General features: G+C 39.2%; 2 protein-coding genes across 2 annotated transcripts in view; one reads left to right on the top strand and one right to left on the bottom strand.

Moving 5' to 3' along the window:
* LOC138854243 (probable glutamate receptor) overlaps positions 1-8,010 on the top strand; it is a 65,715-nt gene extending 57,705 nt beyond the window's left edge. Inside the window, exon 10 of the mRNA XM_070096260.1 lies at positions 7,879-8,010. Coding sequence (XP_069952361.1) covers positions 7,879-7,896 — 18 coding nt within the window. The 3' untranslated portion in view covers positions 7,897-8,010. The remainder of the gene's footprint in view (positions 1-7,878) is intronic.
* Positions 7,747-12,949, bottom strand: part of LOC128692260 (zinc finger protein 883-like) — a 95,605-nt gene continuing 90,402 nt past the window's right edge. Inside the window, exon 15 of the mRNA XM_070096327.1 lies at positions 7,747-8,114. Within this exon, the coding sequence (XP_069952428.1) occupies positions 7,914-8,114 (201 nt within the window). The 3' untranslated portion in view covers positions 7,747-7,913. The remainder of the gene's footprint in view (positions 8,115-12,949) is intronic.

Genomic DNA, 12,949 nt, shown 5'->3' with positions numbered 1-12,949 from the left:
AAAGCTATATTTATGTTGCTTTAATCTTAGTTCAAGACTTTTTCGAGTCTGACTGTAATAAACTTGACATTTTTTTACAAGGAATCATAGACACAGCCATCAGCATTTTTAAATAACAAAAAGGCACAATACCGTGACTGGAACGATACAGCATTTTTGTTTGTTTTACTGTATCAACATTAACTGTAATTTTGATTGAGAAATTCTTAAGTAGAGAAGGTATATCAAGAGTTTTCTTCGTTGAATGTTTCTTTGAATTGTAAAATGTACTTCTGGCAATTTTAGAAGATTTAGACCATGAGAAATCACAAAAGTGCTTTAAATTTCAATTTTTTTAGTGTTTTTTTTTTTCACATATATGCGTGTGTGTGTGTGTGTGTGTGTGTGTGTGTGTGTGTGTGTGTGTGTGTGTGTGTGTGTGTGTGTGTGTGTGTGTGTGTGTATCTATATTTTTTTTTTTCAACAAGTCGGCTGTCTCCCGCTGAGGCAGGGTGACCCAAAAAGAAAGAAAATCCCCAAAAAGAAAATACTTTCATCATCATTCAACACTTTCACCTCACTCACACATAATCACTGTTCTTGCAGAGGTGCCCAGAATACAACAGTTTAGAAGTATATATGTATAAAAATAAACAATATATCCCTCCAAACTACCAATATCCCAAACCCCTCCTTTAGGGTGCAGGCATTGTACTTCCCATTTCCAGTACTCAAGTCCGGTTATATAAAATAACCAGTTCCCCTGAATCCTTTCACTAAATATTACCCTGCTCACACTCCAACAGCTCGTCAGCCATCTCCCACTGAGGCAGGGTGACCCAAAAAGAAAGAAAATCTGCAAAAAGAAAAATACTTTCATCATCATTCAACACTTTCACCTCACTCATACATAATCACTGTTTTTGCAGAGGCACCCAGATACAACAGTTTAGAAGCACATGTAAAGATTATAACATATTCCTCCAAATTGCCAATATCCCAAACCCATCCTTTAAAGTGCATGCATTGTACTTCCCATTTCCAGTACTCAAGTCCGGCTATATAAAAATAACCAGTTTCCCTGAATCCCTTCACTAAATACTACCCTGCTCACACTCCAACAGTTCGTCAGGTCCCAAAAACAGTGGAACCCCGGCTTCTGGCCACCCTGAGAATCAGTCGCTTCGGGTTTCAACCGCTTTTCCGGCCAAATATTGTCCCACGTTTCAGCCGTTGACCAGACCTGTCCACCTGCCTGCGCTTGCATGCCTCCCCATGCAGGCATTGTGAGCCAGTCTAGTGTTGTTTATCCTTGAGTGAACATTACCCTGCGAGCTCATCCTGCCAGCCATCCATCCATCCAGCCAGGCAGGCAGGCATCCAGCCATTAATTGTGACTGTGAAATAAAAAAATGCCTGGAACCAGTGCTCATTTTAGTGAATTTAAGGCCAGCAGAGGCTGGTTTGACAGACTTAAGAGATGTAGTGGCATACACAGTGTTGTAAGGCATGGTGAGGCTGCAAGTTCTGACAAATTGACAGCTGAAAAATATTATGACCTATCCTCACTATCTTCCAGATGCCAGTAAGTCTCTTCAATAAAGGTAAGTAAATGTTATTTTAAATGTTTATTTAAATTTTAATTTATCTATTGTATATTATATATGTATTTATCTGTGTTGTGTGCATGTAAAACTATAGTTAGTCTTTAAAAAATGTATTTTTCGTGAATATTTTTGTGGGTCTGGACCGGATTAATTTTTTTTTTTCCAACAAGTCGGCCGTCTCCCACCAAGGCGGGGTGACCCAAAAAGAAAGAATACTTTCATCATCATTCAACACTTTCACCTCACTCATATATAATCAATGTAATTGTATTTACATTATTTCTTATGGGAAATATTGCTTCGCCTTTCGGCCGTTTCGAGCTGAGGCCTTGCTCCTGGAATGGATTACTGCCAAAACTTGGGGTTCCAATGTATGTATGTATGTGTATATATATAATATATATAGGTCTTAGACAGGGATGTGTAATGTCACCATGGTTGTTTAATATATTTATAGATGGGGTTGTAAAGGAAGTAGTAAATGCTAGGGTGTTCGGGAGAGGGGTGGGATTAAATTTTGGGGAATCAAATTCAAAATGGGAATTGACACAGTTACTTTTTGCTGATGATACTGTGCTTATGGGAGATTCTAAAGAAAAATTGCAAAGGTTAGTGAATGACTCAAGAAATCGTAATGACACGATTGCAAATAAACCATACCCCCGGCCGGGATTGAACCCGCGGTCATAGAGTCTCAAAACTCCAGCCCGTCGCGTTAGCCACTAGACCAGCTAGCCACAATAAGATTCATATACCTAGTTGGATGAATCTTATTGTGGCTAGCTGGTCTAGTGGCTAACGCGACGGGCTGGAGTTTTGAGACTCTATGACCGCGGGTTCAATCCCGGCCGGGGGTATGGTTAGTGAATGAGTTTGGGAATGTGTGTAAAGGTAGAAAGTTGAAAGTGAACATAGAAAAGAGTAAGGTGATGAGGGTATCAAATGATTTAGATAAAGAAAAATTGGATACCAAATTGGGGAGGAGGAGTATGGAAGAAGTGAATGTTTTCAGATACAGTGGACCCCCGCATAACGATTACCTCCGAATGCGACCAATTATGTAAGTGTATTTATGTAAGTGCGTTTGTACGTGTATGTTTGGGGGTCTGAAATGGACTAATCTACTTCACAATATTCCTTATGGGAATAAATTCGGTCAGTACTGGCACCTGAACATACTTATGGAGTGAAAAAATATCGTTAACCGGGGGTCCACTGTACTTGAGAGTTGACGTGTCGGCGGATGGATTTATGAAGGATGAGGTTAATCACAGAATTGATGAGGGAAAAAAGGTGAGTGGTGGGTTGAGGTATATGTGGAGTGAAAAAAACGTTATCTATGGAGGGAAAGAAGGGAATGTATGAAAGTATAGTAGTACCAACACTCTTATATGGGTGTGAAGCTTGGGTGGTAAATGCAGCAGCGAGGAGACAGTTGGAGGCATTGGAGATGTCCTGTTTAAGGGCAATGTGTGGTGCAAATATTATGCAGAAAATTCGGATTGTGGAAATTAGGAAAAGGTGTGGAGTTAATAAAAGTATTAGTCAGAGGGCAGAAGAGGGGCTGTTGAGGTGGTTTAGTCATTTAGAGAGAATGGATCAAAGTAGAATGACATGGAAAGCATATAAATCTATAGGGGAAGGAAGGCGAGGTAGGGGTCGTCCTCGAAAGGGTTGGAGAGAGGGGGTAAAGGAGGTTTTGTGGGCAAGGGGCTTGGACTTCCAGCAAGCGTGCGTGAGCGTGTTAGATAGGAGTGAATGGAGACGAATGGTACTTGGGACCTGACGATCTGTTGGAGTGTGAGCAGGGTAATATTTAGTGAAGGAATTCAGGGAAACCGGTTATTTTCATATAGTCGGACTTGAGTCCTGGAAATGGGAAGCACAATGCCTGCACTTTAAAGGAGGGGTTTGGGATATTGGCAGTTTGGAGGGATATGTTGTGTATCTTTATATGTGTATGCTTCTAAACTGTTGTATTCTGAGCACCTCTGCAAAAACAGTGATAATGTGCGAGTGTGGTGAAAGTGTTGAATGATGATGAAAGTATTTTCTTTTTGGGGATTTTCTTTCTTTTTTGGGTCACCCTGCCTCGGTGGGAGACGGCCGACTTGTTGAAAAAAAAAAAAAAAAAAAAAAAAAAAATAAAATATATATATATATATATATATATATATATATATATATATATATATATATATATATAGGTAGTAGGTTGGTAGACAGCAACCACCCAGGGAGGTACTACCGTCCTGCCAAGTGAGTGTAAAACGAAGCCTGTGATTGTTTTACATGATGGTAGGATTGCTGAGGTCCTTTTGTCTGTCTCATAAATATGCAAGATTACAGGCATGTCTTGCTACTTCTACTTGCACTTAGGTCACACTACACATACATGTACACATTTATTTATACACACTCATCTGAGTTTTCTTTGATTTTATCTTAATAGTTCTTGGTCTTATTAATTTTCCTTTTATATCCATGGGGAAGTGGAATAAGAATCTTTCCTCCGTAAGCCATGCGTGTTGTAAAAGTCAACTAAAATGCCGGGAACAATGGGCTAGTAACCCCTTTTCCTGTAAAGATTACTAAAAAGAATAAGAAGAAGAAAATTGTCAAAGTGGGAAGTCTGAATGTGCGTGGATGTTGTGCAGATGATAAGAAAGAGATGATTGTGGATGTTATGAATGAGAAGAAGCTGGATGTCCTGGCTTTAAGTGAAACAAAGCTGAAGGGGGTGGGAGAGTTTCAGTGGAGAGGAATAAATGGGATTAGGTCAGGGGTTTCAAATAGAGTTAGAGCTAAAGAAGGAGTAGCAATAATGTTGAAGGATAAGCTATGGCAGGAAAAGAGGGACTATAAATGTATTAATTCAAGGATTATGTGGAGTAAAATAAAGATTGGATGTGAAAAGTGGGTTATAATAAGCGTGTATGCACCTGGAGAAGAGAGAAGTGTAGAGGAGAGAGAGAGATTTTGGGAAATGTTGAGTGAATGCGTGGGGAGTTTTGAATCAAGTGTGAGAGTAATGGTGGTTGGGGATTTCAATGCTAAAGTGGGTAAAAATGTTATGGAGGGAGTAGTAGGTAAATTTGGGGTGCCAGGGGTAAATGTAAATGGGGAGCCTTTAATTGAGCTATGTGTAGAAAGAAATTTGGTAATAAGTAATACATATTTTATGAAAAAGAGGATAAATAAATATACAAGGTATGATGTAGCACGTAATGAAAGTAGTTTATTAGATTATGTATTGGTGGATAAAAGGTTGATGGGTAGGCTCCAGGATGTACATGTTTATAGAGGGGCAACTGATATATCGGATCATTATTTAGTTGTAGCTACAGTTAGAGTAAGAGGTAGATGGGAAAAGAGGAAGGTGGCAACAACAAGTAAGAGGGAGGTGAAAGTGTATAAACTAAGGGAGGAGGAAGTTCGGGTGAGATATAAGCGACTATTGGCAGAAAGGTGGGATAGTGCAAAGATGAGTAATGGGGGGGTTGAAGAGGGTTGGAATAGTTTTAAAAATGCAGTATTAGAATGTGGGGCAGAAGTTTGTGGTTATAGGAGGGTGGGTGCAGGAGGAAAGAGGAGTGATTGGTGGAATGATGAAGTAAAGGGTGTGATAAAAGAGAAAAAGGTAGCTTATGAGAGGTTTTTACAAAGCAGAAGTGTTATAAGAAGAGCAGAATATATGGAGAGTAAAAGAAAGGTAAAGAGAGTGGTGAGAGAGTGCAAAAGGAGAGCAGATGATAGAGTGGGAGAGGCACTGTCAAGAAATTTTAATGAAAATAAGAAAAAATTTTGGAGTGAGTTAAACAAGTTAAGAAAGCCAAGGGAAAATATGGATTTGTCAGTTAAAAACAGAGTAGGGGAGTTAGTAGATGGGGAGATGGAGGTATTAGGTAGATGGCGAGAATATTTTGAGGAACTTTTAAATGTTAAGGAAGAAACAGAGGCAGTAATTTCATGCACTGGTCAGGGAGGTATACCATCTTTTAGGAGTGAAGAAGAGCAGAATGTAAGTGTGGGGGAGGTACGTGAGGCATTACGTAAAATGAAAGGGGGTAAAGCAGCTGGTACTGATGAGATCATGACAGAAATGTTAAAAGCAGGGGGGGATATAGTGTTGGAGTGGTTGGTACTTTTGTTTAATAAATGTATGAAAGAGGGGAAGGTACCTAGGGATTGGCGGAGAGCATGTATAGTCCCTTTATATAAAGGGAAAGGGGACAAAAGAGACTGTAAAAATTATAGAGGAATAAGCTTACTGAGTATACCAGGAAAAGTGTACGGTAGGGTTATAATTGAAAGAATTAGAGGTAAGACAGAATGTAGGATTGCGGATGAGCAAGGAGGTTTCAGAGTGGGTAGGGGATGTGTAGATCAAGTGTTTACATTGAAGCATATATGTGAACAGTATTTAGATAAAGGTAGGGAAGTTTTTATTGCATTTATGGATTTAGAAAAGGCATATGATAGAGTGGATAGAGGAGCAATGTGGCAGATGTTGCAAGTATATGGAATAGGTGGTAAGTTATTAAATGCTGTAAAGAGTTTTTATGAAGATAGTGAGGCTCAGGTTAGGGTGTGTAGAAGAGAGGGAGACTATTTCCCGGTAAAAGTAGGTCTTAGACAGGGATGTGTAATGTCACCATGGTTGTTTAATATATTTATAGATGGGGTTGTTAAGGAAGTAAATGCTAGGGTGTTTGGGAGAGGGGTGGGATTAAATTATGGGGAATCAAATTCAAAATGGGAATTGACACAGTTACTTTTTGCTGATGATACTGTGCTTATGGGAGATTCTAAAGAAAAATTGCAAAGGTTAGTGGATGAGTTTGGGAATGTGTGTAAAGGTAGAAAGTTGAAAGTGAACATAGAAAAGAGTAAGGTGATGAGGGTGTCAAATGATTTAGATAAAGAAAAATTGGATATCAAATTGGGGAGGAGGAGTATGGAAGAAGTGAATGTTTTCAGATACTTGGGAGTTGACGTGTCGGCGGATGGATTTATGAAGGATGAGGTTAATCATAGAATTGATGAGGGAAAAAAGGTGAGTGGTGCGTTGAGGTATATGTGGAGTCAAAAAACGTTATCTATGGAGGCAAAGAAGGGAATGTATGAAAGTATAGTAGTACCAACACTCTTATATGGGTGTGAAGCTTGGGTGGTAAATGCAGCAGCGAGGAGACGGTTGGAGGCAGTGGAGATGTCCTGTTTAAGGGCAATGTGTGGTGTAAATATTATGCAGAAAATTCGGAGTGTGGAAATTAGGAGAAGGTGTGGAGTTAATAAAAGTATTAGTCAGAGGGCAGAAGAGGGGTTGTTGAGGTGGTTTGGTCATTTAGAGAGAATGGATCAAAGTAGAATGACATGGAAAGCATATAAATCTATAGGGGAAGGAAGGCGGGGTAGGGGTCGTCCTCGAAAGGGTTGGAGAGAGGGGGTAAAGGAGGTTTTGTGGGTAAGGGGCTTGGACTTCCAGCAAGCGTGCATGAGCGTGTTAGATAGGAGTGAATGGAGACGAATGGTACTTGGGACCTGACGATCTGTTGGAGTGTGAGCAGGGTAATATTTAGTGAAGGGATTCAGGGAAACCGGTTATTTTCATATAGTCGGACTTGAGTCCTGGAAATGGGAAGTACAATGCATGCACTTTAAAGGAGGGGTTTGGGATATTGGCAGTTTGGAGGGATATGTTGTGTATCTTTATATGTGTATGCTTCTAGACTGTTGTATTCTGAGCACCTCTGCAAAAACAGTGATAATGTGCGAGTGTGGTGAAAGTGTTGAATGATGATGAAAGTATTTTTCTTTTTGGGGATTTTCTTTCTTTTTTGGGTCACCCTGCCTCGGTGGGAGACGGCCGACTTGTTGAAAAAAAAAAAAAAAAAAAATGTATATATATGTATATATATGTATATGTATATATATGTGTATATATGTATATATATGTATATATATGTATATATGTATATATATGTATATGTATATATGTATATATATGTATATATGTATATATATGTATACACACACACACACACATTATTATTCACATACTGTATAATAAAGTAAATATATCCTTGTCATTCGTCAAAAATTAACAGAGACTATTATATTACAATTTTCTTTGAAAATGTAATAATGAAACTCGGCAGTAACAAAACGAATATAATATGGAAGAGACATTAGGTTTACAGCGAAATATCATAACAAAAACAGTTCACACTAATTTACAAGCACATGGCTGTTTCATATAAAAAACTAATTAGAGTCGATAATTTTTCAGATACACATTTCTCTTTAATAAGGCTTCAAAAGAATTCATTCTGAGTGAGAATGAACTTGCTGTTGCTGTGTAGCTGGCTGTTGCTGTAACACGACTGCTGTCTCGAATGCTCTCTGAACATATAATGCTGGATCTTCTCCATTGGGAATTACAAGACTGAGCGGTTGCCCATCCTTCAGAGTAAGTTCAAGAGTGCCGCTGCCTGTGAGGGAACTACCACTGGAAGCATTGTCCGGCTGCAGAATAAAACATTAACAAGTTCTTTGAGTAATAGAATGTTGAATTAAACTCGATTCAGAATAAGTTAAAAATATGTACATGTAAAGAATAAATACTAAATGATATCTGGAAAAATTAAGTTGAGTACTTAATCATAATTTTTTTTTATCCAATACTACAATAATTTTTATTACATCATAGTATGTATAGTATAAAAAATTTTTTTATTTTTTTATTATCACACTGGCCGATTCCCACCAAGGCAGGGTGGCCCGAAAAAGAAAAACTTTCACCATCATTCACTCCATCACTGTCTTGCCAGAAGGGTGCTTTACACTACAGTTTTTAAACTGCAACATTAACACCCCTCCTTCAGAGTGCAGGCACTGTACTTCCCATCTCCAGGACTCAAGTCCGGCCTGCCGGTTTCCCTGAACCCCTTCATAAATGTTACTTTGCTCACACTCCAACAGCACGTCAAGTATTAAAAACCATTTGTCTCCATTCACTCCTATCAAACACGCTCACGCATGCCTGCTGGAAGTCCAAGCCCCTCGCACACAAAACCTCCTTTACCCCCTCCCTCCAACCTTTCCTAGGCCGACCCCTACCCTGCCTTCCTTCCACTACAGACTGATACACTCTCGAAGTCATTCTGTTTTGCTCCATTCTCTCTACATGTCTGAACCACCTCAACAACCCTTCCTCAGCCCTCTGGACAACAGTTTTGGTAATCCCGCACCTCCTCCTAACTTCCAAACTACGAATTCTCTGCATTATATTCAAACCACACATTGCCCTCAGACATGACATCTCCACTGCCTCCAGCCTTCTCCTCGCTGCAACATTTATCACCCATGCTTCACACACATGTAAGAGCATTGGTAAAATTATACTCTCATACATTCCCCTCTTTGCCTCCAAGGACAAAGTTCTTTGTCTCCACAGACTCCTAAGTGCACCACTCACCCTTTTCCCCTCATCAATTCTATGATTCACCTCATCTTTCATAGACCCATCCGCTGACACGTCCACTCCCAAATATCTGAATACATTCACCTCCTCCATACTCTCTCCCTCCAATCTGATGTCCAATCTTTCATCACCTAATCTTTTTGTTATCCTCATAACCTTACTCTTTCCTGTATTCACTTTTAATTTTCTTCTTTTGCACACCCTACCAAATTCATCCACCAATCTCTGCAACTTCTCTTCAGAATTTCCCAAGAGCACAGTGTCATCAGCAAAGAGCAACTGTGACAACTCCCACTTTATGTGTGATTCTTTATCTTTTAACTCCACGCCTCTTGCCAAGACCATCGCATTTACTTCTCTTACAACCCCATCTATAAATATATTAAACAACCACGGTGACATCACACATCCTTGTCTAAGGCCTACTTTTACTGGGAAATAATTTCCCTCTTTCCTACATACTCTAACTTGAGCCTCACTATCCTTGTAAAAACTCTTCACTGCTTTCAGTAACCTACCTCCTACACCATACACCTGCAACATCTGCCACATTGCCCCCCTATCCACCCTGTCATACGCCTTTTCCAAATCCATAAATGCCACAAAGACCTCTTTAGCCTTATCTAAATACTGTTCACTTATATGTTTCACTGTAAACACCTGGTCCACACACCCCCTACCTTTCCTAAAGCCTCCTTGTTCATCTGCTATCCTATTCTCCATCTTACTCTTAATTCTTTCAATAATAACTCTACCATACAATTTACCAGGTATACTCAACAGACTTTTTTTTTTTTTTTTCAACAAGTCGGCCGTCTCCCACCGAGGCAGGGTGACCCAAAAAAGAAAGAAAATCCCCAAAAAGAAAATACTTTCATCATCATTCAACACTTTCACCACACTCGCACATTATCACTGTTTTTGCAGAGGTGCTCAGAATACAACAGTTTAGAAGCATACACATATAAAGATACACAACATATCCCTCCAAACTGCCAATATCCCAAACCCCTCCTTTAAAGTGCAGGCATTGTACTTCCCATTTCCAGGACTCAAGTCCGACTATATGAAAATAACCGGTTTCCCTGAATCCCTTCACACTCCAACAGATCGTCAGGTCCCAAGTACCATTCATCTCCATTCACTCCTATCTAACACGCTTACGCACGCTTGCTGGAAGTCCAAGCCCCTTGCCCACAAAACCTCCTTTACCCCCTCTCTCCAACCCTTTCGAGGATGACCCCTACCTCGCCTTCCTTCCCCTATAGATTTATATGCTTTCCATGTCATTCTACTTTGATCCATTCTCTCTAAATGACTAAACCACCTCAACAGCCCCTCTTCTGCCCTCTGACTAATACTTTTATTAACTCCACACCTTTTCCTAATTTCCACACTCCGAATTTTCTGCATAATATTTACACCATACATTGCCCTTAAACAGGACATCTCCACTGCCTCCAACTGTCTCCTCGCTGCTGCATTTACCACCCAAGCTTCACACCCATATGAGAGTGTTGGTACTACTATACTTTCATACATTCCCTTCTTTGCCTCCATAGATAATGTTTTTTGACTCCACATATACCTCAATGCACCACTCACCTTTTTTCCCTCATCAATTCTATGATTAACCTCATCCTTCATAAATCCATCTGCTGACAAGTCAATTCCCAATTTGATATCCAATTTTTCTTTATTTAAATCATTTGACACCCTCATCACCTTACTGTTTTCTATGTTCACTTTCAACTTTCTACCTTTACACACATTCCCAAACTCATCCACTAACCTTTGCAATTTTTCTTTAGAATCTCCCATAAGCACAGTATCATCAGCAAAAAGTAACTGTGTCAATTCCCATTTTGAATTTGATTCCCCAAAATTTAATCCCACCCCTCTCCCAAACACCCTGGCATTTATTTCCTTTACAACCCCAACTATAAATATATTAAACAACCATGGTGACATTACACATCGCTGTCTAAGACCTACTTTTACTGGGAAGTAGTCTCCCTCTCTTCTACACACCCTAACCTGAGCCTCACTATCCTCATAAAAACTCTTTACAGCATTTAATAACTTACCACCTATTCCATATACTTGCAACATCTGCCACATTGCTCCTCTATCCACTCTATTATATGCCTTTTGTAAATCCATAAATGCAATAAAAACTTCCCTACCTTTATCTAAATACTGTTCACATATATGCTTCAATGTAAACACTTGATCTACAAACTTATCCCCCTATAATTTTTGCACTCTCTTTTGTCCCCTTTGCCTTTATACAAAGGAACTATGCATGCTCTCTGCCAATCCCTAGGTACCTTACCCTCTTCCATACATTTATTAAATAATTGCACCAACCACTCCAAAACTACATTCCCACCTGCTTTTAACATTTCTATCTTTATCCCATCAATCCCGGCTGCCTTACCCCCTTTCATTTTACCTACTGCCTCACGAACTTCCCCCACACTCACAACTGGCTCTTCCTCACTCCTACAAGATGTTATTCCTCCTTGCCCTATACACGAAATCACAGCTTCCCTATCTTCATCAACATTTAACAATTTCTCAAAATATTCCCTCCATCTTCCCAATACCTCTAACTCTCCATTTAATAACTCTCCTCTCCTATTTTTTACTGACAAATCAATTTGTTCTCTAGGTTTCCTTAACTTGTTAATCTCACTCCAAAACTTTTTCTTATTTTCAACAAAATTTGTTGATAACATCTCACCCACTCTCTCATTTGCTCTCTTTTTACATTGCTTCACCAATCTCTTAACCTCTCTCTTTTTCTCCATATACTCTTCCCTCCTTGCATCACTTCTACTTTGTAAAAACTTCTCATATGCTAACTTTTTCTCCCTTACTACTCTCTTTACATCATCATTCCACCAATCGCTCCTCTTCCCTCCCGCACCCACTTTCCTGTAACCACAAACTTCTGCTGAACACTCTAACACTACATTTTTAAACCTACCCCATACCTCTTCGACCCCATTGCCTATGCTCTCATTAGCCCATCTATCCTCCAATAGCTGTTTATATCTTACCCTAACTGCCTCCTCTTTTAGTTTATAAACCTTCACCTCTCTCTTCCCTGACGCTTCTATTCTCCTTGTATCCCATCTACCTTTGAACATTGTCATCAATGTTCAATACTGTAGTCCAACATCTGTAATTCTATTCAGTTTAAAATAAAATACTATACATAACATGTAGGATATTTTTAATGTATGTACAACATTTCATCCATGAAGGTGCTGTGTTAAATACACAGAAAAACCTTTCACAAAACATATCTTACAGGGAATAAGTATGGTCAGGTAAAGGTGAAAGAGCACTGCAGTAGGTCTACCAGCCCATGCTAACTTCAAGAAAGAGGGAAGCAAGTGAAGAACTAAAGCATGAATAGAGGAGTATTGCAACAGGTTTACTGGACCATGATATTAAAATAGTATAGTTCAAGGAAACTTACATAACCTCCCCCTGTTTTGTTTAATTGTGTTGGCAAATCCAATGGGTTTCAAGACATTGCTCTTATTTCTCACATTTTTATAAATGTTTGTAACTTTGTCCCATGCCTTGAGAAGAGAATGAGCTACAGTGGCCTAGGACAAAGCTACACTTACTTTCCAAGAAAATAATAGCTACTTTTCATTCTTAACCCTTTCACTGTCTAGATTCCTGATCTAAAACTTGTCCTCAATCTGAAACTTGTCCACGTGTCCAAGAATTTTCAAAAAAATTTTTTTGTTATTATTTTCTTATGAAATGGGAGAGAATTTTTTCTGACAGTAACAAAAAGTATGAAAACTGATGGAAAATTAATGAAATTACACTTTTTTGAATTTTACCGTGTCAG

The sequence above is a fragment of the Cherax quadricarinatus genome, chromosome 53, assembly GCF_038502225.1.
Source record: "Cherax quadricarinatus isolate ZL_2023a chromosome 53, ASM3850222v1, whole genome shotgun sequence".
NCBI lineage: Eukaryota > Metazoa > Arthropoda > Malacostraca > Decapoda > Parastacidae > Cherax > Cherax quadricarinatus.
This window is presented reverse-complemented; position numbering and strand designations above follow the sequence as displayed.